This window comes from Mauremys reevesii, linkage group 3 (assembly GCF_016161935.1).
Source record: "Mauremys reevesii isolate NIE-2019 linkage group 3, ASM1616193v1, whole genome shotgun sequence".
In the NCBI taxonomy this organism is placed as follows: domain Eukaryota; kingdom Metazoa; phylum Chordata; order Testudines; family Geoemydidae; genus Mauremys; species Mauremys reevesii.
The window spans coordinates 38,675,800-38,701,732 of record NC_052625.1 but is presented as its reverse complement, the minus strand read 5'-3'; the positions used below and the strand labels follow the sequence as shown (position 1 = coordinate 38,701,732).

The 25,933-nt window shown below is 42.0% G+C and overlaps 2 protein-coding genes across 2 annotated transcripts in view; one reads left to right on the top strand and one right to left on the bottom strand.

The window, feature by feature from the left end:
- ABCG8 (ATP binding cassette subfamily G member 8) overlaps positions 1 to 25,933 on the bottom strand; it is a 53,825-nt gene that overhangs the window by 14,279 nt on the left and 13,613 nt on the right. The window contains exons 3-5 of the mRNA XM_039532213.1: positions 4,588 to 4,870; positions 3,176 to 3,286; positions 2,182 to 2,338 (exon numbers count right to left, since the gene is read on the bottom strand). Of these exons, the coding sequence (XP_039388147.1) occupies positions 2,182 to 2,338; positions 3,176 to 3,286; positions 4,588 to 4,659 (340 nt within the window). The 5' untranslated portion in view covers positions 4,660 to 4,870. The remainder of the gene's footprint in view (positions 1 to 2,181; positions 2,339 to 3,175; positions 3,287 to 4,587; positions 4,871 to 25,933) is intronic.
- ABCG5 (ATP binding cassette subfamily G member 5) overlaps positions 5,039 to 25,933 on the top strand; it is a 33,112-nt gene continuing 12,217 nt past the window's right edge. The window contains exons 1-10 of the mRNA XM_039532209.1: positions 5,039 to 5,263; positions 6,084 to 6,205; positions 8,414 to 8,550; positions 8,779 to 8,877; positions 11,539 to 11,671; positions 13,609 to 13,748; positions 14,720 to 14,849; positions 23,687 to 23,900; positions 24,153 to 24,358; positions 25,410 to 25,548. Coding sequence (XP_039388143.1) covers positions 5,148 to 5,263; positions 6,084 to 6,205; positions 8,414 to 8,550; positions 8,779 to 8,877; positions 11,539 to 11,671; positions 13,609 to 13,748; positions 14,720 to 14,849; positions 23,687 to 23,900; positions 24,153 to 24,358; positions 25,410 to 25,548 — 1,436 coding nt within the window. The 5' untranslated portion in view covers positions 5,039 to 5,147. The remainder of the gene's footprint in view (positions 5,264 to 6,083; positions 6,206 to 8,413; positions 8,551 to 8,778; positions 8,878 to 11,538; positions 11,672 to 13,608; positions 13,749 to 14,719; positions 14,850 to 23,686; positions 23,901 to 24,152; positions 24,359 to 25,409; positions 25,549 to 25,933) is intronic.

The following is a 25,933-nucleotide window of genomic DNA, read 5'->3' as shown; positions in this document are numbered from 1 at the left end:
AGAAAGAGAGATCAGACAGACAAAACCAGTAGGTATGTAGGTCTTGAGACATGTTCTTATGCAAACCAACCAGACAGAATTTGCCCCTGTATTTTTAAAACTAGCATATTTCATCTGTGTTGCAAACATTTTCTGAAACAGGCAATATGCATTTGAAACCAACTGGAGGATCTAAGCCCCAGGGTTTTTAGGTAGTGCAGTGGGCACCAATAAGTAGGAGACCTGAGTTCAGGGTTTGACTGTTTTGAGCCAAGGGTTTAGGACATCTCTAGAAGTTATAATGTGAGCGCGTAGGCTAGACCAGTGGTTCTCAAACAGGGGTATGCACTCCCCTGGGGGTGCACAGAAGTCGTCCAGAGAGTACATCAGCTCATCCAGATATTTGCCTAGTTTTACAACAAGCTACATAAAAGGCACTAGAAAAGTCAGTACAAACTAAAATTTCATATGGACAATGACTTGTTTATACTGCTCTATATATTATATGCTGAATATTCCAATTGATTAATTTTATAATTATATGGAAAAAATTAAAAGGTAAGCCATTTTTCAGTAATAGTGTGTGTGATACCTTTGTATTTTTATGACTGATTTTATAAGCAAGTGGTTTTTAATTGAAATGAAACTTGGGGGGTACGCAAGACAAACCAGACTCCTGAAAGCGGTACTGTATAGTAGTCTGGAAAGGTTGAGAGCCACTGGGCTAGAGGACTACCAGCGAGACTGCTGCCTCATATGGAATGGCACTAACTGAGCTCCAAAGATGCCTGAAATCTTCAAAACCCAACTCCTCCCACTCCACAACAAAGTTATGGACTGAAGTTAACCATATCTGTAATTATACACATTTTTGCCTCATCATGGTCTTGATCATGTGGTGTCTTGAGAATTCTGTCCCTGGTCCAGCAAACACCTTTTACACAGGCTTAACATTAGGCACAGGAGTAGTTCCATTGGCCTCAGGGGGTTCTGCATGGACACAGGGTCCACACTACTGGATCTGATTGCAGGACTTGGCCTAAATTTGTATTATAAACTTGCTTTGTGGAATGATTTGTGAACATGAATAAATATGGTGTTTTTAAATAATGCAATATTGGCTCACACTTAGGGGGAACAAGACTAAAATAATGGAAGCAAAATGACATTTGGAAATAAATAACAAATGTCTTGTTCTCTCATGTTGTGTGATATAGTTTGTAAACATGCACAGAGTTCCTTCATTATTAATTATTATTATTTATTTATTATTTAATGTATTACTGGTCTTCACTTTAGAAGATGAATTCCCTGCTTGATTATTTGAGGGTTATTTTTATGTAGAATTTTTAAAAAAAAGAAATCCATCCATTTGCAAACCACATATCAATCCTTTTGTGACCGACACAGTGATTGCTAACAATAAAGTGAAACCCCTCAGCAATTTTGACCAACTTCACTAAAGTATTTGATAAAGTAGTTAATAAACTTTTTTTAAAACTGTTTCAGTCCAGTTAGCTGAATGGGGTTTGTGCTTACTGTAAGCTACTTAACAAATACATAGCAATATAATGTTGTTCCATCCAAAGCTCTTTTATCACAGAGGATTCCCGAGGTACAACTTTATTTTGCAAGCAAATCTCTGGCCTAGACATCCCCAGGAAACAGGTAAATTATGGAGGAAATTCCACTGGCCTCTGCCATGAGGACACAAGGTGGACATAAGGAGGTATTACTGCCACTGCACACTCTTGGCACTGGCTGAAGTCAGGACAGCTATGTGTTCTGGGCAGAGCTGTTGATCACTCACTTTTGGAGGTGGGTCAGCCAGTGCAAGGCCCCTTCACTCCCAGCAGTGCAGAGACTGCAGGCACTTTGCATTGTTCCAGGCAGACCCAGGAAATCTGGCCCATAAAATCAAATTATGGAAAAAACATCCTTTAAGAAACTGTGTGGCAAGCAAATGTACAAATCGCAACAAAAATTCTTTTCACAACAAAATCTAACTGTCTTCTGCTGGGGGCCCACCTTATGTTTTTTATGAGCATACTGCAGTGATGTATAACATCTATTTCTAGGGAGTGTTTCTCTGTTGGATGGTTATATATCCTTTGGCATTCAAGGGCTTCAATAGTACTGTTGTCATCTATTGTACATTTTATTGTAAAGGCTTGGTCAATGCAGTAAAGCTTTCAGTCCTACCAGAGCTTCCTATAATAGCTAGCATCTGGCCACTTTGAACTTTAAAGTTCAGATTCTGGATTGCTGGCACATGGGAATCTGGGCCTTTGTTCCACATCCAAGGCATTTTCAGCTCTGCTAGGTTCTCATACCAGGGAATCTGAGATGCCATGTTAACCTAATATAAATAAATAGAAAAAAAAGCCCTCCGTTCAGAAAGTCAATACTGTAGCAATAAATACTTCAAAAGTTAAGATATATTACAAAGCTGAAAATGCATGAAAACAGCTGCAACCAACCTCGTGCAAATTCTCTAAATTATGTTTTGGCTAATTCCATTTGCCAGACATGCATTGTTTCCATATATTCTTTCTTATCATTGATTGATTGCCAAACTGGTTGATTACCAAATATCTTTCTGTCTCTCCAAAAGAAAAGGTACTGTGTATATGTCTGTTTGAAAATGCAAATACTGCCCTGCCCTTTACCAAATATACACAAAGCATTAAGCCTTTGCAAGCTGAATTTCTCCTTGTTAAATCAATGGGCATGATTTGTGGGGTCTCCAGCAGCTACTTAGTATTTTGCAGCTCTCTGTCCAGCCTAGGGTATGTTCCTGACAGAAAGGAGACATAACTTTTCACCCTGGTGATTCCAGCTGCCAGAGTAGCCCCTTGGATTTTGGTGATTTAGGCATAACTTCATGCTGCCCTGAGCCTGCTCCAGTCAGGAGAACACTAAGGTGGCTGTCTCACCCCTTAGCGGTGTGAAGTATATCTCAGCTGCAGCTGAGGATCTTTCTAGACCACTGTTTAAAATGCAGCCAAGGACCCGATCCTGTATTCACCGTGCACCCAAAACTTCCATGGCTTCAGTGATGTTTGTGTGTACAACAACTGTAAGATAGGGTCCCAGTTGCTATATGTAATTTAATTTCACATTACTTTTTACAGTGTCTAAATGTTACGAGAAGGAAATTGTTGTATCCATTAGCAAGATAAAGTAGACCTTGTACCTGGTAGTTGAGCTCTCTGACTTCTAGGACATTTGATTTGCCATTGTATGTAAAATACAGGCTGTTATCCTCTTCAGAGCAAAAAATACTATCTCTGAATCTCCTGATTGCCTACAGGAATTATTAAAAGATTAATTACAACTCACGTCTTTCTCTAAACAGCATTTTAAAAATGAGAGGCAGCAAGGGAAATGCTTTCAATGTGTAATAATAGCCCAATTGATTTAGTTACTGTAGCACAAAATGTAAATAGTTTAAATGAGTTACCTCTGTCTAGTACCTGTAGAGGTGTGTGAAAAACTCAAAGGAATATGTGGTGGGTTTTTTGTTCATTTGTTTGCTTGCTTGCTTGTTTTTTGTCTGGACCTGAACATGTCCACTTTCAAAACAAAAATGGACCCAATTTCATTCAACCTTGGTCCTATTTCTGAGCAAGTTTTGAAACTTTGATTTTTAGCGTCTCCTTACATAGTTAAGCAGGCCCTGTTTAGCCCAGGCAGTCCTCAGCCTTAAGTGGGGAGAGCCTGCATGCCTGAAGTTCCTACTTCTAACTCCCGGTCCTTGACCAGAGTCTTCCTTTTTCCTTTGAGCCACGGGCCCAGCTTTCATCCAGTCTTTATTCCTGATTTCCCCCTCGCCTCCCAAGACTATCCTCTCCAAGTCCTTTAATCTGCCAGGGTCTGGACAGACAGGTTTATTCCTCTCCAGTCTACTCCAGTTGTAAGCCAGACATTGGTTGGAGGTGAAGCATCAAAGGAACCCACACATATATTGTCTTTGGCATGTGCTGATTGGGCTTATCTAAAGTAAATGTCTGCACTTCCTGCATACAGCCAAGCTACAGCTCAGGTCTGACTTAACCCTTTGAGTCCAGGTAGATAGCAGTGCAAAACTAAGCAGGTAAACCAAGGCACCTACTATTCATAGAAACAATACAGAAGCCTCCCACAATTGATGAAACAATTTCAAACATAAGAGAAAAGTACATTAAAGTCACTTTCTATATAGTAACACGCCCCAGCAAATGCATTTAGTTAATCTGAGTATGTATATGGCCCCTAACACTGATATCTGAGTGCCTTTTGCATGTTAATGCATTTATCCTCCCAGCACTCCTTTGTGCGGTGTGGACATTCTATTAGCCCTTCTTTACTTACGAGAGGACTAAAGCACAAGTTTACACAGGAAGTCTGTGGCAAAACCCAGAAGAGAACCCAGATTTCATGTGTCCCAATCAAGCACCTTGACCACCAGCCCACGTTGCTTCTCTAAGGGCTATATATTGCCTTCATTCCACATTCACATGCAGATGGAGGACACTATATGTCAAATCCAATTTGCTGTTTAATACAGCTAGTGCTAAATGCTGTCTGCAGGGGTTTCCCCTTCAGTTCTGTATGAACTCCACTCACCGACAAATCCAGTTCTGTATCCTGGCTCCCAATGGCATGCTCCGGTGGGACTGTTTCAGTCATTTCTTTCATATTTGGGATGGAGCTTTCTCTCCGTATTGCCACTTTCTTTTCTGTTTTTAAATACTGTGCTTACTGTGGAAATCCTTCTCCTCTTGGTTTTGAGCTTGACCCCCTTCCAAGCCCCCTACAAAAATATAGCTGGTGTTTCTCCTGACGCTCTGGGTCACTCTGTTCTACATGTCTCTGTAGATGGGGCAATGTTCTCCTTTTCTGGGATAGGCTAAAGGTTAATCAGATATAGTTATGGCTAATCTGTCAACTGTGCTTGGAAAGGAAAAGAAAGAAAAAGTGAACTGACAGCTACACAGCTTTCTGTCGAATAATTTCCTGAGTATAGAAATAAGGCTGAGTCCATGACTGATCCTGTGGACTACTGGCAGAGTGAAGCTACACCCATTAATGCGGTAGCAACTTGGTGGCTGAGTGTTTACCTGAATTAACTGATTTACCAGCTGGTTGAGAGGGTGATTTAAGTAAAGTGTCCAGTCTGCCTGAAGATGATGCAGCCTACTGAGATGGAAAGGAGCGACTGGGGTTCCAGAGCTGAAGAAAGGATGTCTGTTATGATTCCACGTAACAGTGTCAGCGTCCATGGGATCTCCTACACAGTCAGGTAAAGCTAGTAAGGACCAGCAATGTAAGCTGGGACTCTGCAACAGCACTAATCCTCAGACCATGGGGATAAGACTTCCCTTAATTTATAGCATAACAGTAACAGGGATTTAGTTTTAAGACGATGGACCTTAGTCTTAGTCCAGTGAAGGGAGACACCAAAGATGAATTTGGCCCTATCTGTCTTGTAGTTAAGACTATATTTTCCTGAGAGTAAGGAATGCTTCTGCTTTCTGAAGATTTAATATGTGATTCTCCAAAGGAGAATAAAACCAGGCCTGTACCTTTCATGCATATTTATGATGTATAAAGAAAGGGTTGTCGTTTCATTTCTTTTGCTTGTTTTTAGACATTTAAGCTTCTGTCTTGGCTGGAAGACTCTGATAAGACTGGGGAGCTAGTGAACTAGTGATGCTAACAGAGCCAATACAGAATAAGATGAGCTATTAAAAGGGGAAGGGATTTTTAGTCAAATCTGTTTAAAACTTTGGTTTTTTTGTTAATTGCTATTTAATTTTAGTGGTTTTGTTAAAGGTCTAAAACCCTCATCCTTACATTTAAAGAGCTCACAATAAATATTACTTATACCTCCCTTTGGTCATCCACCAAAACCAGGTTAGATCAGGAAGGTTAAGTCTGGTTCTACTAAGGTAAAAAACAAGCAGGAAAAAAAACCTTTTAGAAATTTTTTTTCCGATTCTCTTTATACATCAAAGCAGCAAAAAAGGCCAATTTTTGAAACATTTTTTACATGTTATTTTAAATTCTTCCAAATGCCACATTTCATCCTTTTCAACCTTTTTTTTTTTTTTTTTTTAAAGAGAACGTGTTGGACTTTGGTGGGATATCCCATCATATCATAAAAAATACACACGGCAGATCCTCAAAGATGTCTCATTTCACATAGAGAGTGGCCAGATTATGGCAATTTTGGGAAATTCTGGTAAGTAGTTCGAAATTCCAAATCCAAAATAATACTGCTATAAAAAAGTCATGCTACATGAATGTGGGTACTTCTGTAATAAGGTCACAATGTGGATAAGCACTGGTTTACTTAGATTTGTATTTTTAAATAATGGAACTCTTGCAGACTATCAAAGACTTTCTGAAAAAGAAAAGTTGTATCATTGCATACATAGCCACCGTCAACCTGTACTCTTTAAAAACATGGCATTTTCAGTTGCACTCTCAGTAGAATATATGTGTGGTTGTTCTTGGGGTACCAGGGACAGTGAGTCACCTTGTTACTCTCTGCCTCTAGTGAGAGAGGGTTTTGCCCATTGTAACTTTAAGCTAGTGCCCTGACACCACCATCCTTTCAGCCACTCAAGCACTCTCCTCCAAGCTATGCCAGCCCGGTCTTTGCCTTGCAGGTTAACAATAGATGCATTCTGGTCCCCAAGTGCTTTTGAAACATTCCTCTGTGATATCCAGCCCCTAAACTGGCTACTCACAGAAATTCCAGATCCTCTGCCCCCACAGATTTATTTAAGAAACAATGAAGAGTCAATTAGAAGCAAGATAGTGATGGAAACGAATGGTTACAATATGAAACAAAATCATGAAACGCAAACTAGCACCTATGCTTATTAATAGTTATCTTTCCTATCTAATAAAGTAGGTTTTCCCTTGAAAGTTCAGTCTGTTGTAGAGCTGGCTGGCTTTGCAGGAACCAAGTTCCAAACTTTCATGAAAACATCCCCATGCCACAAGATGTTTCCTCAGTGAAACTCCCCACTCTGTGTAATGCTGAAATAGTCTTTTGTCTTTATTCACTTATAGGGTGATCCCTCTGTCTGTTATAATGGTACTTTTCCACCTCCAAGTTGTTTCAATTGTTTGCAGTTGTCTCTGATGGTTTTCCATGGATAGTCTTGGGAAGCAAGGCTAGACAACTGAGCCTCACCTTACCTCACTGGCTAATCAGGGAGCATTGACAATTCTGCCTGAATGATCCATCCCTGAGATGAATCATCTCCTGGTGTCTAAGTTTTACTCCAAGACCAAAAACGCATCCTTTCAATATAGTTATATTATTTCTTCAATATTACCCATACATGCATTTCACAATGATTACGAGTCTTAATAAGTTACGAGCTTTCAGTGGATACCTTACATGTTATCTGTTATGAATAAATACCCTGTAAGATGTGTTTGGTGTGGTGAGTTTGTCAGACCTGAGATAAGAGTTATTTGCAAAGAACAGGAGATCTTTTCCCAAGGGGCCTCTGTGTCACAATATGGTTTCTTCCAAACTTGCCAGAGTTTTTCAGGTCTGTGTATGTGATTGTTATTTGGTTTCCTGGGCTAACGTTTTTCATCTTTTTTTTCCATTTTGGATGAAATTAAACCCTGTGCAAAAAGCCAGCACAGGGCCTATTAATCACTTAAGCCCTACTTAAGCTGTTTTTTGAGCTTCCAGTGGCACTTAAATGGTGCATAGGCTTTGTGCTGCAGAGGAGTTAGGCCCTCTCAAATCCTCCATTATCTTCCTCTTGCATTCCAAATGTGGTGCAAGCTACCTGCCCCTGCTGGCTACCTGCTCCTACAGCGCTGCTCTTGACTCTTACTACTGCTCCTCTTCCTCACTATTCTGCTCAACCTTCCTGTCTCCCTGCTACCTTCATGGCCTTCTCCCACTCTCATCTTCATAACTTCTCCCATGTTGCCCCTTATTTCTGGAATTCCCTCTTGCCCCTGGAACCAAAGATGAAATTTCTTCATTTACATTTCTCCTCAGAACTTATTTCTCCCATGAAACTTACTAGTCTCCTATAAAAATGCTCCAAAAAGTGCTCTCAATGTTTTGAAGCAGAAGCAGCCCTGGTCCTCCATCCTTGACTGATGTGTTTTGTCTTTCTCTTTAGATTGTAAAAGATAGGACAGGAACTGTAGTCCTCAATGTTTTGTATAGCATCAAGCATAACGAGAGTGCTTACCAAATGATGAGAAATCAATAGAAATTTACACAGACTCTAACACTCCATTTAACTTTCACGGGCTGCCTTTTCACACGGATCTATTTTTTCATTAGACATGTTTACAGTGTCTAGCACAATGGAGTCATGGCCTCTGATTGGGGCCTATAGGTGCTGCTATAATAAAAGTAAGAATTAATATGAATGAGATTTTTTGTATAACTGTCTAACAGGCTCTGGAAAAACAACTCTGCTGGATGCAATATCAGGAAGACTGAGAGAAAAAGAACATTTCTTTGGTGACGTGTACATGAATGGGCAAAAGCTGAAGAAAGAACAATTTCAGGACTGCTTCTCATATGTTCAACAGGTTGTTTTTTAATTTAATTCTTATGCATGGAACTTTTTGTTATCACAAAGTTGTAGTGATGATAATAGAATCATATGGCTTAATTGTGATTTCACTAATCTTGCTGTAAATCAGGAGTAAATCAGGAGAATCTATAGAAGTCAATAGAACTATGCTGTTATGAAATGTGTGTCAAAGCAGATCCATGCACAGAGTTACTACAATACTGTTGTTCTTTTCCTGTTTTAGAATGATACTTTGTTAGGTTATCTCACCATACAAGAATCTTTGACTTACACTGCTTTACTCGCACTTCAGAAGCACTCCAGCGACTTCATTAAAAAGAAGGTCAGTATGTTTTATTCTTCCACTGAGACAAACACGACAATCTTTTCAGATATGTCCAGCTGATCAGATACCCTAATTTTATAGACACTACTTTTTAGCAGATTTGGATTCCCAAGTTCAATTCATGCTCTCACATTATCCTGCTTTAAAAAGGAAGCCAAGTATCATTGTTCCTATTTTACAGATGAGGAAACAGGCATGTACAAGTGAAGTGACCTGCTCAGGAGCACAAAGGAGTTCAGCAACTGAGCCAGGAATAAAACTCTCTGGGCTCCTGACTGCCAGTTCTGTGTCATGCTGCCATCTGGGGAAATAATGAATATGTTGGAATGAAATTAGTGTTGCTGTAGCTGTGTCAGTCACAGAATATTAGAGAGACAAGGTGGGTGAGAACATCTTTTATTGGACCAACTTCTGTTGGTGACAGAGACAAGCTTTTGAGCTTACACAGAAGAAGATGACCTGAAGAAGAGCTCTGTGTAAGCTCAACAGCTTCTCTCTCACCACAGAAGTTGGTCCAGTAAAAGATATTCTCACCCACCTTGTCTCTTTGGAATGAAATTGTCATTCCTGAAGCAGTACCAATTGCTACCACATGGGAGAATGAATTTGATACCAAATTCAGAACTCTGAAGTGGCCATTCCCACAGTATCTGGGCACCATTACATACATTTAGAACTCCATCATTTCCCTCTTGGAAGAAGAACAAAGGTTTTATATCCTCCCCACTTAGTGCTGCTTTACTGTGAGGAATTGAAGATATTATTTATTTGTTAACCTCTGACAGAGTGATCAGCCCTGCACCATGCACAGAAGAAACACAGCCCCTGCCCCACTGAACTAGCAGTCTGAATGGAGACAACAAAAATAAACACCAAATGGACCGGGAGACCCAGAAGGAGGGGTCTATCTAGGTCATTAACATTCTAGCAAGAGGGCAAATGGCTGCTGCCAGGCGGCCTGTGGGGTATGGAAGTCTATGAAGCTGTTTGTGAGAAGTTGCCTAGGAATCGGATAGTGGCCTCTAGACAAAGTTGTTTACCCATCAAGTGTGGAGTTCCATCTCCTGGGAGGTGCCATCTATTTAGGGTCTAGCCTGCAGTCTTCACTCAAGCAAACATGAGTTGTGCTTGAGTAAGGTCACAGAAGCTGTCCCTTGGTCAGTGCAACACAGCTTTCCTGGTTCTTTAAAGCCCTACACCCTGATTCTCATTTATACTAAGGCCCCTATACACTGCTCTGGCCTTGCTCACTTTAAGGCCCTTTACATGACCAGAGAGAGCTGTACAGACAGCCAAGAAAATCCTGCAGCAGGAAGGTCCATTCCTTGCTCTTCTGAGCTACAGATCTGTTGCGAATTATGCCTCTAGGCCACGCACCATTCGTTTCTAGGCTGAGGCACAAAGACCAAAGATTTACAGAGTGTCCAAACAACAAAGTTTTATTGCTCAAGGTTCAAACAACGTTGGAATGGGGTGTCCCCCTGCTAATCAGGGAGAGACAAAGGCTGCAGGTTACATAGGAGTTATATACCTTTTAGCAATGCAAGTTACCCTCGTGGGTTGTGAGCCTTAGCCAATAAACAAGCCATTTTCTTATCTTTAGCCTATTACAGCTAATTATTATCCTTGTGTTGGCTATTGCGTAGTCCAACTGTTATCTTTCATACCAGAATTTCCCTTATTTGTGCTGTTGCTAACTGTTTTCCTGTCCTTTTTCCTGTTTATGGCTTTACCTTGTTTTAACACTGCCCTACGGACCCTGGTATGTGATGTGCTCGCTTTTAGTTAATGGTGGATCTGGGCCTTACAGAATAGGGGAACTTACAAAATGGAATCACTCATGCTAACTGCCCTTAACAGATCAACACCAATAGCCTGTACCGGATATAGTCCAGCATAATTCCTGATGGGAAGACAATTCAAATACTGTTCTGCTTTTGGAAAAGAACATCTCTCCAAAGTGGCCAAACATGAAGAGAACAGCCAAATCAGATAAAAAGGCAAAAAGAGATTAAGAACAATTTTACAATAGATGTCACTCAGTTAGAGAACTGCTGGGTCTAGAATCTGATTAACCAAACTGGATGGAGAAAAAGGATGGACAACTCCAGCTGTCGTAAAGAAAAATAATTAATTGCTCAGATCATATGTGATTGAAACTGACAATGGAGAGTTCAACAGAAACCATAGACTTCTACAAAAAGCGTATTCCTCAGAAAGAACACTCAATAGAGAAAACTCTATAGATGGCAGATGCAGAACAATACTCAAGAGATTTCAAACTGACCACTGCCAGTCATTTAAACTAATGGACAGACAGATGGCTAAGATGCTATGCATTCAGGTGATGTAATTAGAAAACCAGTGTCAGAGACATTTGACTGACTGATCTGTTTTGAACTTCAAAGATAGCATGATACTGCATATTTTGTAAATAGTCAACTGAAAATGAAATTCTACCTTCCCATCCAAGAATGAACTAAAAATAAATCCAGATTATTGTAAATAATTCCCACTAACACGGAGCGTGGGCAGCATATTGGGGGCAGTTTAGAATGATATGAGCTGCTTCTCACAGTTTTTAATGTAGTGTGCAACTGTCTGAGTCGGGCAGTGAACATTACTTCACGTTCTTTTTAAATTGTAACTATTTTGCAGGTAGATGCTGTTATGGCTGAGCTGAGTCTCAGCCATGTTGCTACTAATGTAATTGGAAGCCGTATTTTGGGGGGAATTTCTGGTGGTGAGAGGCGTCGCATTTCAATTGCAGCCCAGCTATTACAAGATCCTAGTGAGTACTGAACAGCTTTTCAGAATAAAACAAATACCTTGTCCTTTTCATTATGCTGTCACTTTGCACACACTCCCACCACTAAATAACATTTTAAAATATAATAGCACTTTTCTTCTATCACAGATCCACACTCCAAAGTGCCATGGATTTCAACATGCAGGCTCATTGCACAATCAGCTCTGCAGAGAGGCAGAAATGTCTAGTGACGAGAGCATAGGCTGAGACTCCTATTTTGTCACTAACCTATGCTGTGGCCTTGGCAAGTCCCATAGACCCTGATAGTTAAGTTTAAGCACATGCACTGATCTTAGGGATTTCAGCATGTGTTTAACCATGTGCTTAAATTAAGTCCTTTACAACTGTGCTTCTATTTCCCACCTGTAAAACAGAGCTAATAAAACTTACTTATTTTAGAAGGGAGTTGTAAGGATTAATTTTGTAATGTTTGTTCAGCACTTTGTGTTTTCAAAGTGCTACGTAAGTGCTAAATATTATTATTTATTATTACTAAGTCCTTCATATTTATTTATTTGGATATAAAACAGAGCCAAAAAAGTAGCCTATACCCAAGCTCTACTTGCCTTGACAATTACTTAAATTTGCAATTCAATTGGAATAACCATTTAGCAGTGCTCGTACATAAGTTAATGCAACCAGCCAGTGAATGAAGCATATCCCATACTTTAGCTCAGGGGTCGGCAACCTTTCAGAAGTGGTGTGCCGAGTCTTCATTTATTCACTCTAATTTAAGGTTTCGCATGCCAGTAATACATTTTAACATTTTTAGAAGGTCTCTCTATATAAGTCTATAATATATAACTAAACTATTTTTATATGTAAAGTAAATAAGGTTTTTAAAAATTTTAAGAAGCTTCATTTAAAATTAAATTAAAATGCAGAGCCCCCCAGACCGGTGGCCAGGACCTGGGCAGTGTGAGTGCCACTGAAAATCAGCTTGCGTGCCGCCTTCAGCATACATGCCATAGGTTGCCTACCCCTGCTTTAGCTAATGCAGCTTTTAGAGCACTGATATGCTGTATCCACTACTTTCTTGAACATTTTTGTGAAGAAATTTATGATTTCTGTTGGGAACTTAAAAGGGGCAGTATAATACCTATGTTGCAATAATTCAAAGAATCAACATTTGTAGTTTGCTACATTAATTCAGCCAGTGATGAAATGAGATTTGAATTTCCCTTGATGAATGATGTACACTACATTATACACTGTATGAACTCTGGTTCAATGACAGCAGTCATAGATACTAATAAAATTGGTGGACTGATCAGGGTGGGAATTTTCCACACTGTACCACTTTTGTGGAAAAAATAAAATCATTCATTTTCCAGGACTCTCTTCTTCCACCTCCCACCCCCCGAATTCTTATGTATAATAAAATACACATTAAAATTACAAAGAAAATAATACACTAATAAGACTGGTTCACATACAGAACTATATACTGTACTACTGGATAATTTTAAATAGTTTATTATACAAAGCACAGTTATGTATACTGTGTGCATGCAGAATACACACTTTTAGCTAATTTTATGTAGCATCCTATCCTTATAAGCATCATTTTATAATGCTAACTCTAAAAGCTGACAAACACACTGAATCTATTTTGGTAGCTTCACTAAGAAAAAGTCAACATGAAAAAATGATCAAGTTCTAATTCTGAGTATCAAAGAGAGGACCTGATCTTGCAGTCTGTATTCACTGTGGTTGAAAATGGACCACTGAAGCAAGTAAAGGCTGAAGGATCAGGCCAGAGAAATAAATCTGTTGTAGTTTTGCATACACAGGTTTGCATGGCTGTGACACTTTAGAGATAATTCTACAGTGTGCATTGAATGACCTATAAAGGACAGAAACTATAGATTTTCTTACCATTTAACTGAGTTTTCAGAAATTATCCTGGTTATTCACAGAGGTCATGATACTCGATGAACCAACTACAGGACTGGACTGCATGACTGCAAATCAGATTGTCTTGTTGCTTTCGGAACTTGCACGCAAAGACAGAATTGTGATTATTACAATTCATCAACCACGGTCAGAACTTTTCAGGGTAAGGAATATCAAAATGATAATAGCTTCTTACTGAGCAATACTCCATGCAGTTTTTCTTGCAGATCAGAGTTATTTAGTACAAAATTAAATGCAGTCTATCTTCAAAGTTCCCAGCACTAGTTCCCATTTTCTACTGCATCAAATTCAAGCTGCTTGTCCTCACCTTCTGGGCCCTTACAGCTCTGCCCCCTTTCACTTCTCTGTTCTTGTCTCTATTCATACTTCCCATTGATCCCTCTGCTGTACCACTGATGCTAACCTCAACTGCTCATTTGTCCGCAACTGCCTTCATGCTTTCCTCGTCCCTGCCTTTCTGAACTTGTAACAAATTCCTCTCCAGATTCCTTCAAATTCCTCTCCAAAACCCTTTTTTTTCTGTGATGTAAGAAATTGACCAACCAGTAACAGAGAGGCTGAGGCATAGCTGGGTATAGTTTGTGTTTTATTTTTTTTAAAAAGACAATGTACATAATGGCCGATATTTTCAAAAGTGGCTAGTGATTTTGTGTACCCAACCTGAGACACCCTTAAAGGGACCTGGCTTTCAGGAAGTGGTAAGCCTGCATGTCTGACCCTCCTGAGGCAGGTTAGCATATTTGCACCTATTTTACAGATTGGGGTTCCTAAGACACAGAGAGGGTCAGTGACTTGACCAAGGTCACAAAGCAAGTCTGTGACAAAACTGAGAAGTCAAGAGTTCATGGTTCCCATTTCTGTGCTCAGCCTGCACCTTTCTCTTCATAGCTGGTAGGATCCAATACCTTTAAGAAGGGTCAGTTCTAATTGTTTACGATTAAAAAGACATTTGGCAGTTCAGAAATACAATAAGGAAATTTAATGACGGGTCAAATCTATGCTTCCTGTTAAAGAGCCTTTATTTACCAAATTGTAATGTACTATTCCAGTATTAATGTTTTCCTTGTTAGTAGTAAGTTGATCTCATTACTATATATTGTGTTGTCCAACCAGTTATTTGACAAAATCGCCATCATGAGTTTTGGAGAATTGGTTTTCTGTGGGGCTCCTCCAGAAATGATCACATTTTTTAGTGATTGCAACTACGCCTGCCCTGAACAATCAAATCCTTTTGACTTTTATGGTAAGTTTATCCAACTCATATTAGCAAAGATGTTGGCATTTTATTCTAGGCAAGCAGGTTGGAATTTTTGCCAACATAACTTATTCTAATTCTTCCTGTTCTTTGTAATTGTGCTAAGCTAGTTTGTTCCATTGCTTCTAAGTGGGGATCAATGCTATAAAATTATGTAACGTATTCAACAGAACAACTGCTCTTAGAACTGAGAATAAAAGCAACTGTGGGATCAGCAACAACATAGTTTAGATCAGTTTTGAAAACATGCTGCTTTTATCTGGTATATACTTATTTTAAACCTGTGGGCTATAGAACATTCAGATGCCCTAGTGATAGGCAAACTATACAGAAAAGAAAGAGCAAACTGATGTGAACTTTACTTTGGATCAGTAAACAGTAAAAATACACAATAGCACTGCAATAGAGCAATATGAAACAATAGGGCAAACTAACACCACAACTAGTGTTCCAGGTTCAGGGATCCTCTGGATTCATGACGCCCCTTTGCTCCTAGGAATTTAGACTTGATTTTCCAAAGTATGTAGTGCCTTCAATTCCTATTGACTTCAGTGGAAGTTGAAGATGCTCAGAGACTCCACAGCATTATGCAGTATTTGGCACTTATTGTTGATTTAAAACAGAACATTTACTTACCTTGCAGTAGTTATGGTTCTTCAAAACATTTTGTCCATGTGGATCCCACATGTGCCCCATGCACATGAGACTAGAAGCTTTGATTTGCAGCGTTTGTGTGGCTGCACCTGCACCCTGCATGTCCTTGTGCCCCACCCAAGCCAACAGCATATAAAGGGCAGAGAAGACACAAACATCCCTCAGTTCTAGTGCTAATTCAGAAAATCAAGTTAAGGAAGACTCACCAGAAAAAACGTGGGGATGGAGGGCAGGTCATGAGATCCACACTGACGGACAGCATCTTGAAGAACCACAGTTATTGCAAAGTAAGCTGCTGGTTTTTTTCCTTTGAGAAATTGTCCATGTGCATCCCACTCCCCGCTCTAGGTGATTGGCAAGCAATGCCCCATCTGGATGGTAAAACCGAGGAGTCCTAGTTGCCACTAACTAAACACTGATTGTAACACTGACCTCTCAAATTTGGCGTCCAATCTTGCGCCCAAATCAAGGACAAAATGTTTAACAAAAGTGAGGGGATTATTTAGGGTGACCAGACAGCAAGTGTGAAAAATCGGGATGGGGGTAGGGGGTAATAGGAGCCTATATAAGAAAAAGACCCAAAAATCGGGACTGTGCCTATAAAATTGGGACATCTGGTCACCCCAGGATTACTCCAGGTGGCTTCCTGGCACATCTCAGACATGGTTATATTTCTGAAATATGCAGACAAGGCAGCCTGCGCTCTAGTTGAATATTTGGCAGAAGAGGTATATCAACCATGTAATAACAGACTGAATACACGGTATAATCCATTTAGATATTCTCTGGGGAAAAACAGCTTGTGTTTTAGAAGTGCTAGTTATGGAAACAAAAAGATGGGTTGTCTAAAAGGGCTTGTCCTATTCAAGTAATATAGCAAAGCCCTTGAAATGTCTTAGTATGAAATTTCTTCTCTGATGGGTAGGAGTGGGTTTTGTAAAGAAAATGAGGGGATTAATGGATTGATTTAAATGAAAGTCTGAAACAACTTTGCAAATAAATTTAGTGTGAGATCTCAGCACCACCTTATCTCTGCGGAATGCTGTGTAAGGAAGGTCAGCCATGAGAGCTTGGAGTTAGTTGATCCTACTGACTGATGTAATGACCACCAAAAAGGCCCTTTTGAGAGTGAAATGGTTTAAAGCAGAAAGGCATTCAAAGGGGGAGGGTCCATGAGTCCTGAAAAGACAATCTTAAAATCGATAGATAAGTGTGAAGCAGCACTGGATACAGTAGGGTGGGAAAAATTAAACATGACTGGCTAGGAAGTTGGCATAGTGAAATTGCTGCAAGGAAGACTTTAGTTGAACTGAATAGAGTTCAGAGAGCTGGAGGGCAGGTCTACATGGGAGTTTTAAACTGGATCAAATCAAGTTAATCTGGTTTGAAAATGCTTACATACACACGACACAATCCATCACTGAACACTAACTCGACATATGTCATCAACTCTGGAGTCATCTTGCAAAGTGAACGAGTTTTCCTCCAAATTGAATTAGTTTGCATCCACATGAACAGTAGACCAACTGCTGCACAATACTTTTTGCATGCTTTCAATAGCTACCCCACAGTGCTTTGCAGGTTGGCAATTACTAACCTGTCCGGTTACCTGTGTGCCCTCCCTGCTCTAATCACGTTTCAAGGACAACCCCGCACCCCGATAAGAAGCTGGTGTGGAGTCAGATGTTGCTCATTTGCTCCTGGATCTCAGGATACAATTGTGATACACTCCCAAAGCCCACAACATGCCTTGCACAGCTGCTTGGAGCCATGCTGAAACCATGGATCAGATCACCATCTGGGAAGAAGCACTGGTTCAGGAAGTTGTTGTGGCTGGACACTGGAAAAAAGATGTTTTTTGTGGACATTGCAAAGCAGATGTCCATGAGGGATCATTACCAGGACATCAAGCAGTGCTAGATATAGCTGCAATCCTTCTGGACTTTACATATCATCAGAACTTGATTCTATGGTATGAGAAAAGTGTCTTGCATGCAGGGCCGTACTTACCCATACGCAAAGTATGCAGCAGCATAGGGCACCAGGAAATTTGGGGCACCACATTTCCTGGTGCCCTGCACAGCTGCGTACTGCTCCAGCCCCTGCCCTGCCTCTTCCCCAGGGCCCCTGCCCCTGCTCTGCCGCAGCCCTGCCCCCACTCCGCCCCTGCCCCACCCCCACTCCATCCCTTCCACAAAGCCCCAGCCCTGGCGTACCCCTGCCCCATCCCTTTCTGCCCCTCTCCACCCCAGCCCCGCCTCTTCCCACTCCTGAGGACTGCTGCAGGGCAAGGCCTGCACTCACCAGCGGCGGGAAGTGCAGTGGCCCAGCCCCAGCAGCGCCACTGGTGAGTGCTGGGGGGCGGTTTCCCCCTGTCCTCAAGCCGTCCCCCAGTGGAGGCCTGGGACCAGTCCTCCCCTCCCCCCCGCGGAGGTCTGCCTCTCCCCCCCCATTGGAGGGCTGTGTAGGGCCCCAGAATAACTAGGGCAGGGCCGGCTCCAGACCCCAGCGCGCCAAGCGCACACATGGGGCGGCATTTTAACGGGAGGGCGGCAGGCTGGGCCGGCGGACCTTCCGCAGTTATGCCTGCGGGAGGTCCAACGGAGCCGCGGGACGACCAGACCTCCCACAGGCATGACTGCGGCGGGTGCGCTGGTCCCGCAGCTCGTGTGGACCTCCCGCAGGCATGTCTGCGAAAGCTCCACCGTAGGTGCGGGACCAGTGGCACGTCTGCGGGAGGTCCCGCGGAGGCGCGGGACCGGCGACCGGCAGTGCGAGCGGTGCAGCGCGCCGCCCTGCTTGGGGCGGAGGAATTCGTAGAGCCGCCCCTGAGCTAGGGAAAGCCCTGCTTGCATGGATCCTGGGCTCAGGCTCCACCTGGAGCAAAACCTGGGCACTTTGTGTTCTCTTCGATGGCAAATGAGTCTATAATGGGATTTCCTAATGTTGAAATATCAGGCTGAGTATGGAGCTCTTCAGAGACCATTGGTGACAGATTGTCTGCTATGTTGTTGTTGACTCCTGGAAGGTGAAGAGCAACTGGGGTTATCCATGGAGTTGACCATGTCCATAATCTGATTTTCTCTTGGCACAGACGCGATGAACAGATACTAGCCTGCTTCTTTATATAATAAAATGCAGATGTGTTGTCTGTGAAGATCTGTACAGTGGAATTCTTTAAAACTATAAGGAATGGTTTGCAGATAATCTGATTGTCCAGAGTTCTAGGATGTTTATGGAGAGGCTCATCTCCTTCTGGGACCATATCCCATGTATCAGAAGTTAGTCCAGGTGAAGACCCCAACCAATTCCTGATGTGTCTATGGTCAGTGTCTTTGTAGGTGGAGGGGTGGAGAAGGTTATGCCTTTCCCAACGTTCTGAGCATCCCTCCACCCTAGCTCTTATATAACACTTTTCATGCATAGGTCTCAAAGTGCTTTACAAAGAAGGTCAGTATCATTATTCCCATTTTGTAGATGGGGAAATTGAGGCACAGAGAGGTTAAAGTTCCTTACTCAAGGTCACCCAGCAGGTCAGTGGCAGAGCTGGGAATAGAATGTAGGTCCCTGAGTGTCAGTCTAGTGCCACTCGGCTACATTGCCTCTCATTGGCCTTTGATGCTTCTCTGATTTTTGGAGGGAGCTTGTTCACAAAGGGAAATACTTTGTCCCACATCAAAAAATCATACTTGATGAATAATGCTTGGTAATTCAATATGTGTAGAATGCAGGAGTAAGCTTTCCTCCCAAAGAGATACAGATTTTTGGGGTCTTTATCTTCAGGAGTAACTGCTGGTAGACCATGCAGGCTCACTTTCTCATGAACCACAGAGACATACCCGAGATTCAAGGATTGGATGTGTATAGAATTGTTCTAAGCCTCTCTGTGGAACTTTTATCTTTTTTCTGTTGGTTTTGCAGTGATGCAAGGGTAGTAGTGGTCTTCCAGAGGTCTGCAGCTGGCTCCAAGATGCCTTCATTTATAGGCATTGGTAACCTGCCCACAGCAGAGGACTGGAAGATATCAAATAACGTATAGGCCTTTCATCAGTCACTGAGGTCTCAGTTTTCAGTGTGACAGCAATTTGACACAGCAGCTCTTGAAAAGTCCTGAAATAATCCAGAGCCAAAACAGGCTCCTTGTCAGAGGGAGGCGATGATGACACTGAGTTTTTGGGAGAAACTAGTGGCTCAGTTGCCAGTGCTGCCTCAAATATCAGTACTGTGATGATTGGTGTTGAGGAATTGGTATCGGCAGGGACCAGGGTCGTTGAGCTAAAGCTGAAACCATTGTTGTTTGCCCTGAAGCATAAGAGCACGTTGTGCTCAGTCCCTGGGAGGACAGTGGAGGTGAACAGCTCTTCTTAGGCCTTTCAACTTTCCTCTTCTTAGGGGAGAAACACCAGTGCCAGGAACTGTGCTTAGTCTGGGGCTCTCATCTACCTTGCCTCAGCAATGGAGCAGCCATTGGTGCCAAGCTGATCTTTGGATTCTATCTGGCTTGTCAGTGCTGGGACAGATTCCTTACCAGTTCCAGCTTTGGGAGTCCTATTCCAGTTGATGGGGGTGATGACAGTGTAGGACTTGGAGGTGGACGGTTCCATCTTGAAGCTGTTCTTCTGGGTCCGAAGTGCCTCTGATAAACTCCTCCAGATGATATAATTTTAGATGCGTGTCTCTAGATTTTCTCATTCCTGAGGAGAATGACCATCAAAGCAATGGTCAGGCACATGGCTCTTGTTGAGATGGAATAAAGAGCTATAGCAAGGAGAATGAGTCTGTAACAAGACAGGCAGAATGAAGCCCAAAGGCTTTGAATTTGCTATTTTAAGTGGTTGTGGCACAAAGTGCTGAGAGAAAATAAGTGTTTATTAAAAAAAAATAAGTTCAAGTAAATTTTTAAAGAGAAAAAAAAGGATGGATTTCTATGGAAATAACCCTTAAGTAGCCAGGTAAGGATAGGCTTGGAGAATGTGGTACGGGGTAAGAAGCAAACACAGCCTGGTTTCATTTTGCTTCCACTGGTGATAAGAAGGAACCGAGGAATGGTATCAGCCATTCTGCCCTTGGGTTTAGGGGCAGAGCACGAGGACGTGCAGGCTGTAAATCAGTAAGGAATTCACAGATTCCAATTCTAGTGTGTATGGGGTATATGGCACCTAGAATAGGATGTACATGCACAAATACTCAAAGAAGCCATATTTTAAATCTAGTATATTTGGGTGGCTGATTGCTGACAGCCGTTTGAACGCTAACTAGTGAATCCAGAAATGTCCAAAATGTTGTATGAAGAAGCGTGGCACATTCAGAGGGAAGCAGTATTTTTCTATTGTTTTGGTGGCATTCTGCCTTCAATTAGGGGAGAGAAGGATTGTAGACATGAAGCTGGAATTGAAAAAAGCTGAAAATACTAATATGACAGTAAGGATAATTTTGTCATCATGAATTTGAATAGTCTCAAAGTCACAAGTTTGAGATTTAGACTCACATTTTAAAACATTCTGTAAACACGAAGTGCTACATTCTTCAAGTGTCAACCTTTGAATGTGAAGATAAAGAAAAAAGTTTAGATCAAAGAATTATAAGTGTTCTGAAAATTGGTAGCTTCTGTGCATTGTGACTATATAAACAGGGGGTCTGAATCTGTTATCCCTGAGGTCACTTTTCACTATTGTTACTCTTAATTTACACCAGTGTCAGAGGAAAATAAAGCACCATGTTTCTTAGAATGGATTGTATTAATTATGGACTCAAAGTACAATGTTTGGTATTTGTCAAACATGACAGTAAATGAAGAACAGAATGTTAACTACAGCAGTGGTTCTCAAAATAGGGCCGCCGGTTGTTCAGGGAAAGCCCCTGGCGGGCCGGGGTGGTTTGTTTACCTGCCGCATCCGCAGGTTCGGTTGATCGCGGCTCCCACTGGCCGTGGTTTGCTGCTCCAGGCCAATGGGGGCTGCAGGAAGGGTGGCCAGCACATCCCTCAGCCCGTGCCGCTTCCTGCAGCCCCCATTGGCCTGGAACGGTGAACCGCAGCCAGTGGGAGCAGTGATTGGCCAAACCTGCAGACGCAGCAGGTAAACAAACCAGCCCGGCCCACCAGGGGCTTTCCTGGAACAAGCAGTGGTCCTAGTTTGAGAACCACTGAACTACAGGGCCTAGTGGTTAGTGCAGGGATTAACTTTTAAAACTCTCACACTGCATTCTTGGCTCTACCATTGACTTGCTGTGTGACCTTGAGCAAGTCACTTAGAGCCAAATTTTCCAGAGTTACTTCTGGGTTTGGGTGACTGTTGGATCCCCATCTTTAAAGACATAAGACCTGATTTTTGGAAGTACTGACCACTATAGCTGAGGACAATATTGCTTATTTCAGTTACCTCACAGAGGTGCTCTGAAGCTTAATTAATCTTTTGTAAAGTATTTAAACTCCTTGGACAAAGGTGCTAAAGGTGCTATTGTTATGGTTTAACTCCCATCTGACAACATTTTAGGGTATACCTATACTGCAATTAAAAACCCACAGCTGGCCCATGCCAGCTGACTCAGGCTCCCAGGGCTGCCCGGGGGGTGGGAGGGGAGAAAGTGGGGCAATTTGCCACTGGCCCTGGGCTCCGCAGGGACCCCGCGAGCCCTGGCCCGGCCAGCGGTCTGGGTCTTTGGCAGCATTTCGGCGGCAGGGGGCCCTTCAGTCGCTCCGGGTCTTCGGTGGCATTTTGGAATGCCGAAATGCCGCTGAAGACCCAGACCACCGCTGGGTGAGTACAAGCGCCGCAGCTCCCCCGCTTTGCCCCAGCCCCCCCGAATCCTCTGGGCCGCACTGCAGGCTCCTGGGGTTTGGGCTACAGGGCTGTTTAATTGCAGTGTAGACTTCCAGGCTTGGGCTGCAATCTGAGCTCTGAGTCCCTCTAACCTTTCAGGGTCCTAGAGAGTCTGGGCTCCAGCCTGAGCCTGAAAGTCTATGCTGCAATTAAACAGCCCCATAGGCTGAGCCCCACGAGCCCGAGTCAGCTCGCATGGGTCAGCTACAGGTGTCTAATTGCAGTATAACATACCCTTAGAGTTTAAGCATACACAGCACTGAAAAAACAAAACTTATGAAGCGAAGGTATAATATGAACACTTTATGTAGCCAGATTAGCAGGTTTAGAAAAGTAAGTTATCTGTTAGAACATATGCTCCTGAGAACTTTAATCTAGGTTCTGATGCTATTGGTCAAGTTAAATAATTATTTGCTTCAAAAGAAATGTGATTTTCCAAAACTCCACAGCATGAGCATTTGATCATACAAGACAACTAGAACACACAAGGTTCTCATCTGCTAATAATAAGAAACATCTGCTGGTGGCAAGACCAATTTATAGGTGAATTTATTAATATGGAGCATCAAGCTATGCAGAATTATTATCTTCTGTAAGCTCCACTGCAGTAAATAATTTTTGCTTTACATGGGGTTTGGTCCAGTAATGGGTGATTTGAGCAGCCCAGCATCTTCTAGTTGACATTTTTAAAATGGGTGGTAGAGGGGTTGTTGAGATTGGAAGTTCCCCTGCACTGGAGAAGGGAGCAAAAACCAGTGCAACAGGGCAAAGCTGCATTGGAGAGCGAAGAGAAGTAACTCTGGTAGCATGTTATCCCCTGAGACCGATATTTCACAAAATGGAGCTCCATGGGTTAGGTTAGAGTGTCTCATAGTAGAGAAGGGGTAGGAGTCAGGAAGCAAGTTGTTCTGTATGGTGGGCATTCCTCAAAGCCTGGTAGATTTCTGAGTGGAAATCTGATCATCCATCCATTCATCCTAAGCAGCATTAGCACCTCCTTTGCACCTTCTTTTCCCTGAACAGGAGTTAGGACATAGGCAACGGCAATATGGTTCTTTTCCAGTGGGGAACAAAGTTAGAGGCCCTACTAGTGAAAGACAAGTCCATTCATTTCAGGATCTAGGGCTTCACAGAGTCAGGGTTCCACAGAAATGACATTCCCAGAGACTGAATTCCCCACATTGAGAGAATGGAGAGAAACCTCCACAAGGTGAAAAGTTTCCAGTTTCCAGCAGACTTTTCCTCCTCCTGCAGATTTTTCTACAAAGACTTTGGTGAAGGGAGAGTAAGAAGGGGAAATGATCAGGCCTTTGATAATGTCTGTAGTTTAACACTTGGGTAAATTTGCAGTGGATCTGACATCTGTGGACACTCAAAGCAAAGAACGTGAACTGGAAACCTACAGAAGAGTTCACATAATTACATCTGCCTATAAAAATTCAGAGATCTTTCGCAAGACTTTGGAGGCCATTGACAGAACAAAACGCATGAAAGACCTGCCAGCAATACCATTCAAAAGCAAAGACTCACCCAGTGCAGTCTCCAAACTATGGATTCTCTTACGGTAAGAACTCACTCTAAAAAAAAATTAATTTTGAAGCTCTCTAATATCATCATTTGGATAATCTTATTCACCTTGCATATACGCACATACATCATTTCTTCCTCTGGGCTTTCCAGTGCATCCCATTTTCCTTATGCTGTCTTTCACATTGTAACCTCTTTGGGGCAGAGTACCTTTGCTTCTTTTTCAAAGATGGACACGTTATCAGTCATAACAAGCAAAAATAGCACAATGATTTTGTTTCAATTTCAGGAGGACAACAAGAAACTTCTCCAGAAATAAGACTGGCATCATCATGCGTCTTTTTCAGAATCTGTTATTTGGCCTGTTTTTAGCACTTTTTCTTCTCAGACTGAAGAATGATCTTCTAAAAGGAGCACTGCAAGATCGCGTAGGGCTCATTTACCAGTGTGTGAGTGCTCTACCTTACATAGGAATGCTCAATGCTGTTGCCCTGTGTAAGTTATTCGTTCCTCCCTATGATGCGCAGCAAGTACTGTATATACTATGAAAAAGGCCTTTAAGAATGCTAATTTTAAGAGCTACATCATGGTTTTAGCAGATAGCCCATAATAAGAGGTGATACATAAGCACAATGTCCCACAGGAAAGCAATGGAAGGTATAGTGCCACAGACAAAGACTATATAACTCAAAGCAACCTGATTGTCTTCAGTGAAGTAAGTTATTACACTTATTTAAAGAGTATAGCATGCTCCCCTGGCATGGGCCTCTAGCTGAGGTGGCAGGGAGTATGGAACTGTGGCTCCACCTAATCCCTGTCCTTCCTTGTCCACTTTCTGCCTCTGTGCTGGGGCTGCATTTTTGGCTAGCTCTTACATGAATTATGCAAGTGGGGAATAGTTCTTACTTCCTCCTATGCCCCTGTCTGGCTGTATAAAGGCAGGACAAAGTCTAGCTGCAAATTTGCACTCTGTTAATTGAGATCACAGGTATGAGCATGGAAAGGTTGAAAGGGCATATGACATGACTGGCTTCAACAGTGACTAAGGACAGAAGTCTTGATTAGACTTTTTTTATCCTTGAAAGTATTATGTTGTGGTATCTTATGAGTATTGTTATTTTCACATGCTTTTTCTTTTGCAAGTAAGTGCCATATGTTGGCCTCCCATAATACCTCTGTTTGAAGGGTGAAAACTGTTTTTTCTGTCAAGGGCACATATGTGGCCCTCCTCATCATAGAAGATGGACATCTCTGTAACCATCAAGGACAGTTCTTATGAGTAATATCAGATTCTTACCTGCTAGAGATGAAGCTTGTATCTCCCATGACGCATCTGGCCACCTCTGGTTAAGTGTATAGACTGATCTACTAGTGAACATGGTTTTCACATGCACTGGCACTAGGCCACCCAGATGGGTTTGAACAAAGTGTTTCTGAAATATTCTCAGAGTTGTCATGTTACCTTGTCTAAGCTTTGCGAGCATCAACTTCTGCATTGTAATTTTGGTTAATGGTGGTTTAATTTCTATTGTACTTTCCACTCCAGTTCCTCCATTACGTGCTGTCAGTGACCATGAAAGCAAAGATGGCTTATATCAGAAGTGGCAAATATTGTTAGCATACATACTTCATTTCCTTCCCTTCAGTATCATCAGTGTGGCGATTTATAGCACCTTTATATACTGGTAAGCATTGAGACAGTTCTACCTTCTTAAAACTATATTCTCATTATGATGCTCTTAAATTCCTCTGTCAGGAATAGGCCTCCAGGAATAAGCTTTATGATATTGCCTTTCAGAGAGATCAGAAAAGCAAAGAAAAGGCATACGGATGATATAGTACTTGCCCTACCTCTAGCTCTTGTCTACACTTAAAACTTATGCCAGCATAGCTACGCTGGTCAGGAGTGAGAAAAACCTACACCCTTGACTGACATAGCTATACTGACAAAACTCCCAGTGCAGCCATAAGAGCACTTCTATTGACAGAGAACCTGTCACTTCTCTTGTCTGTGTATGCTGCATCCACACGAGGGATCTATGACAGCAGAGCTATGCTGACATGGGCTAC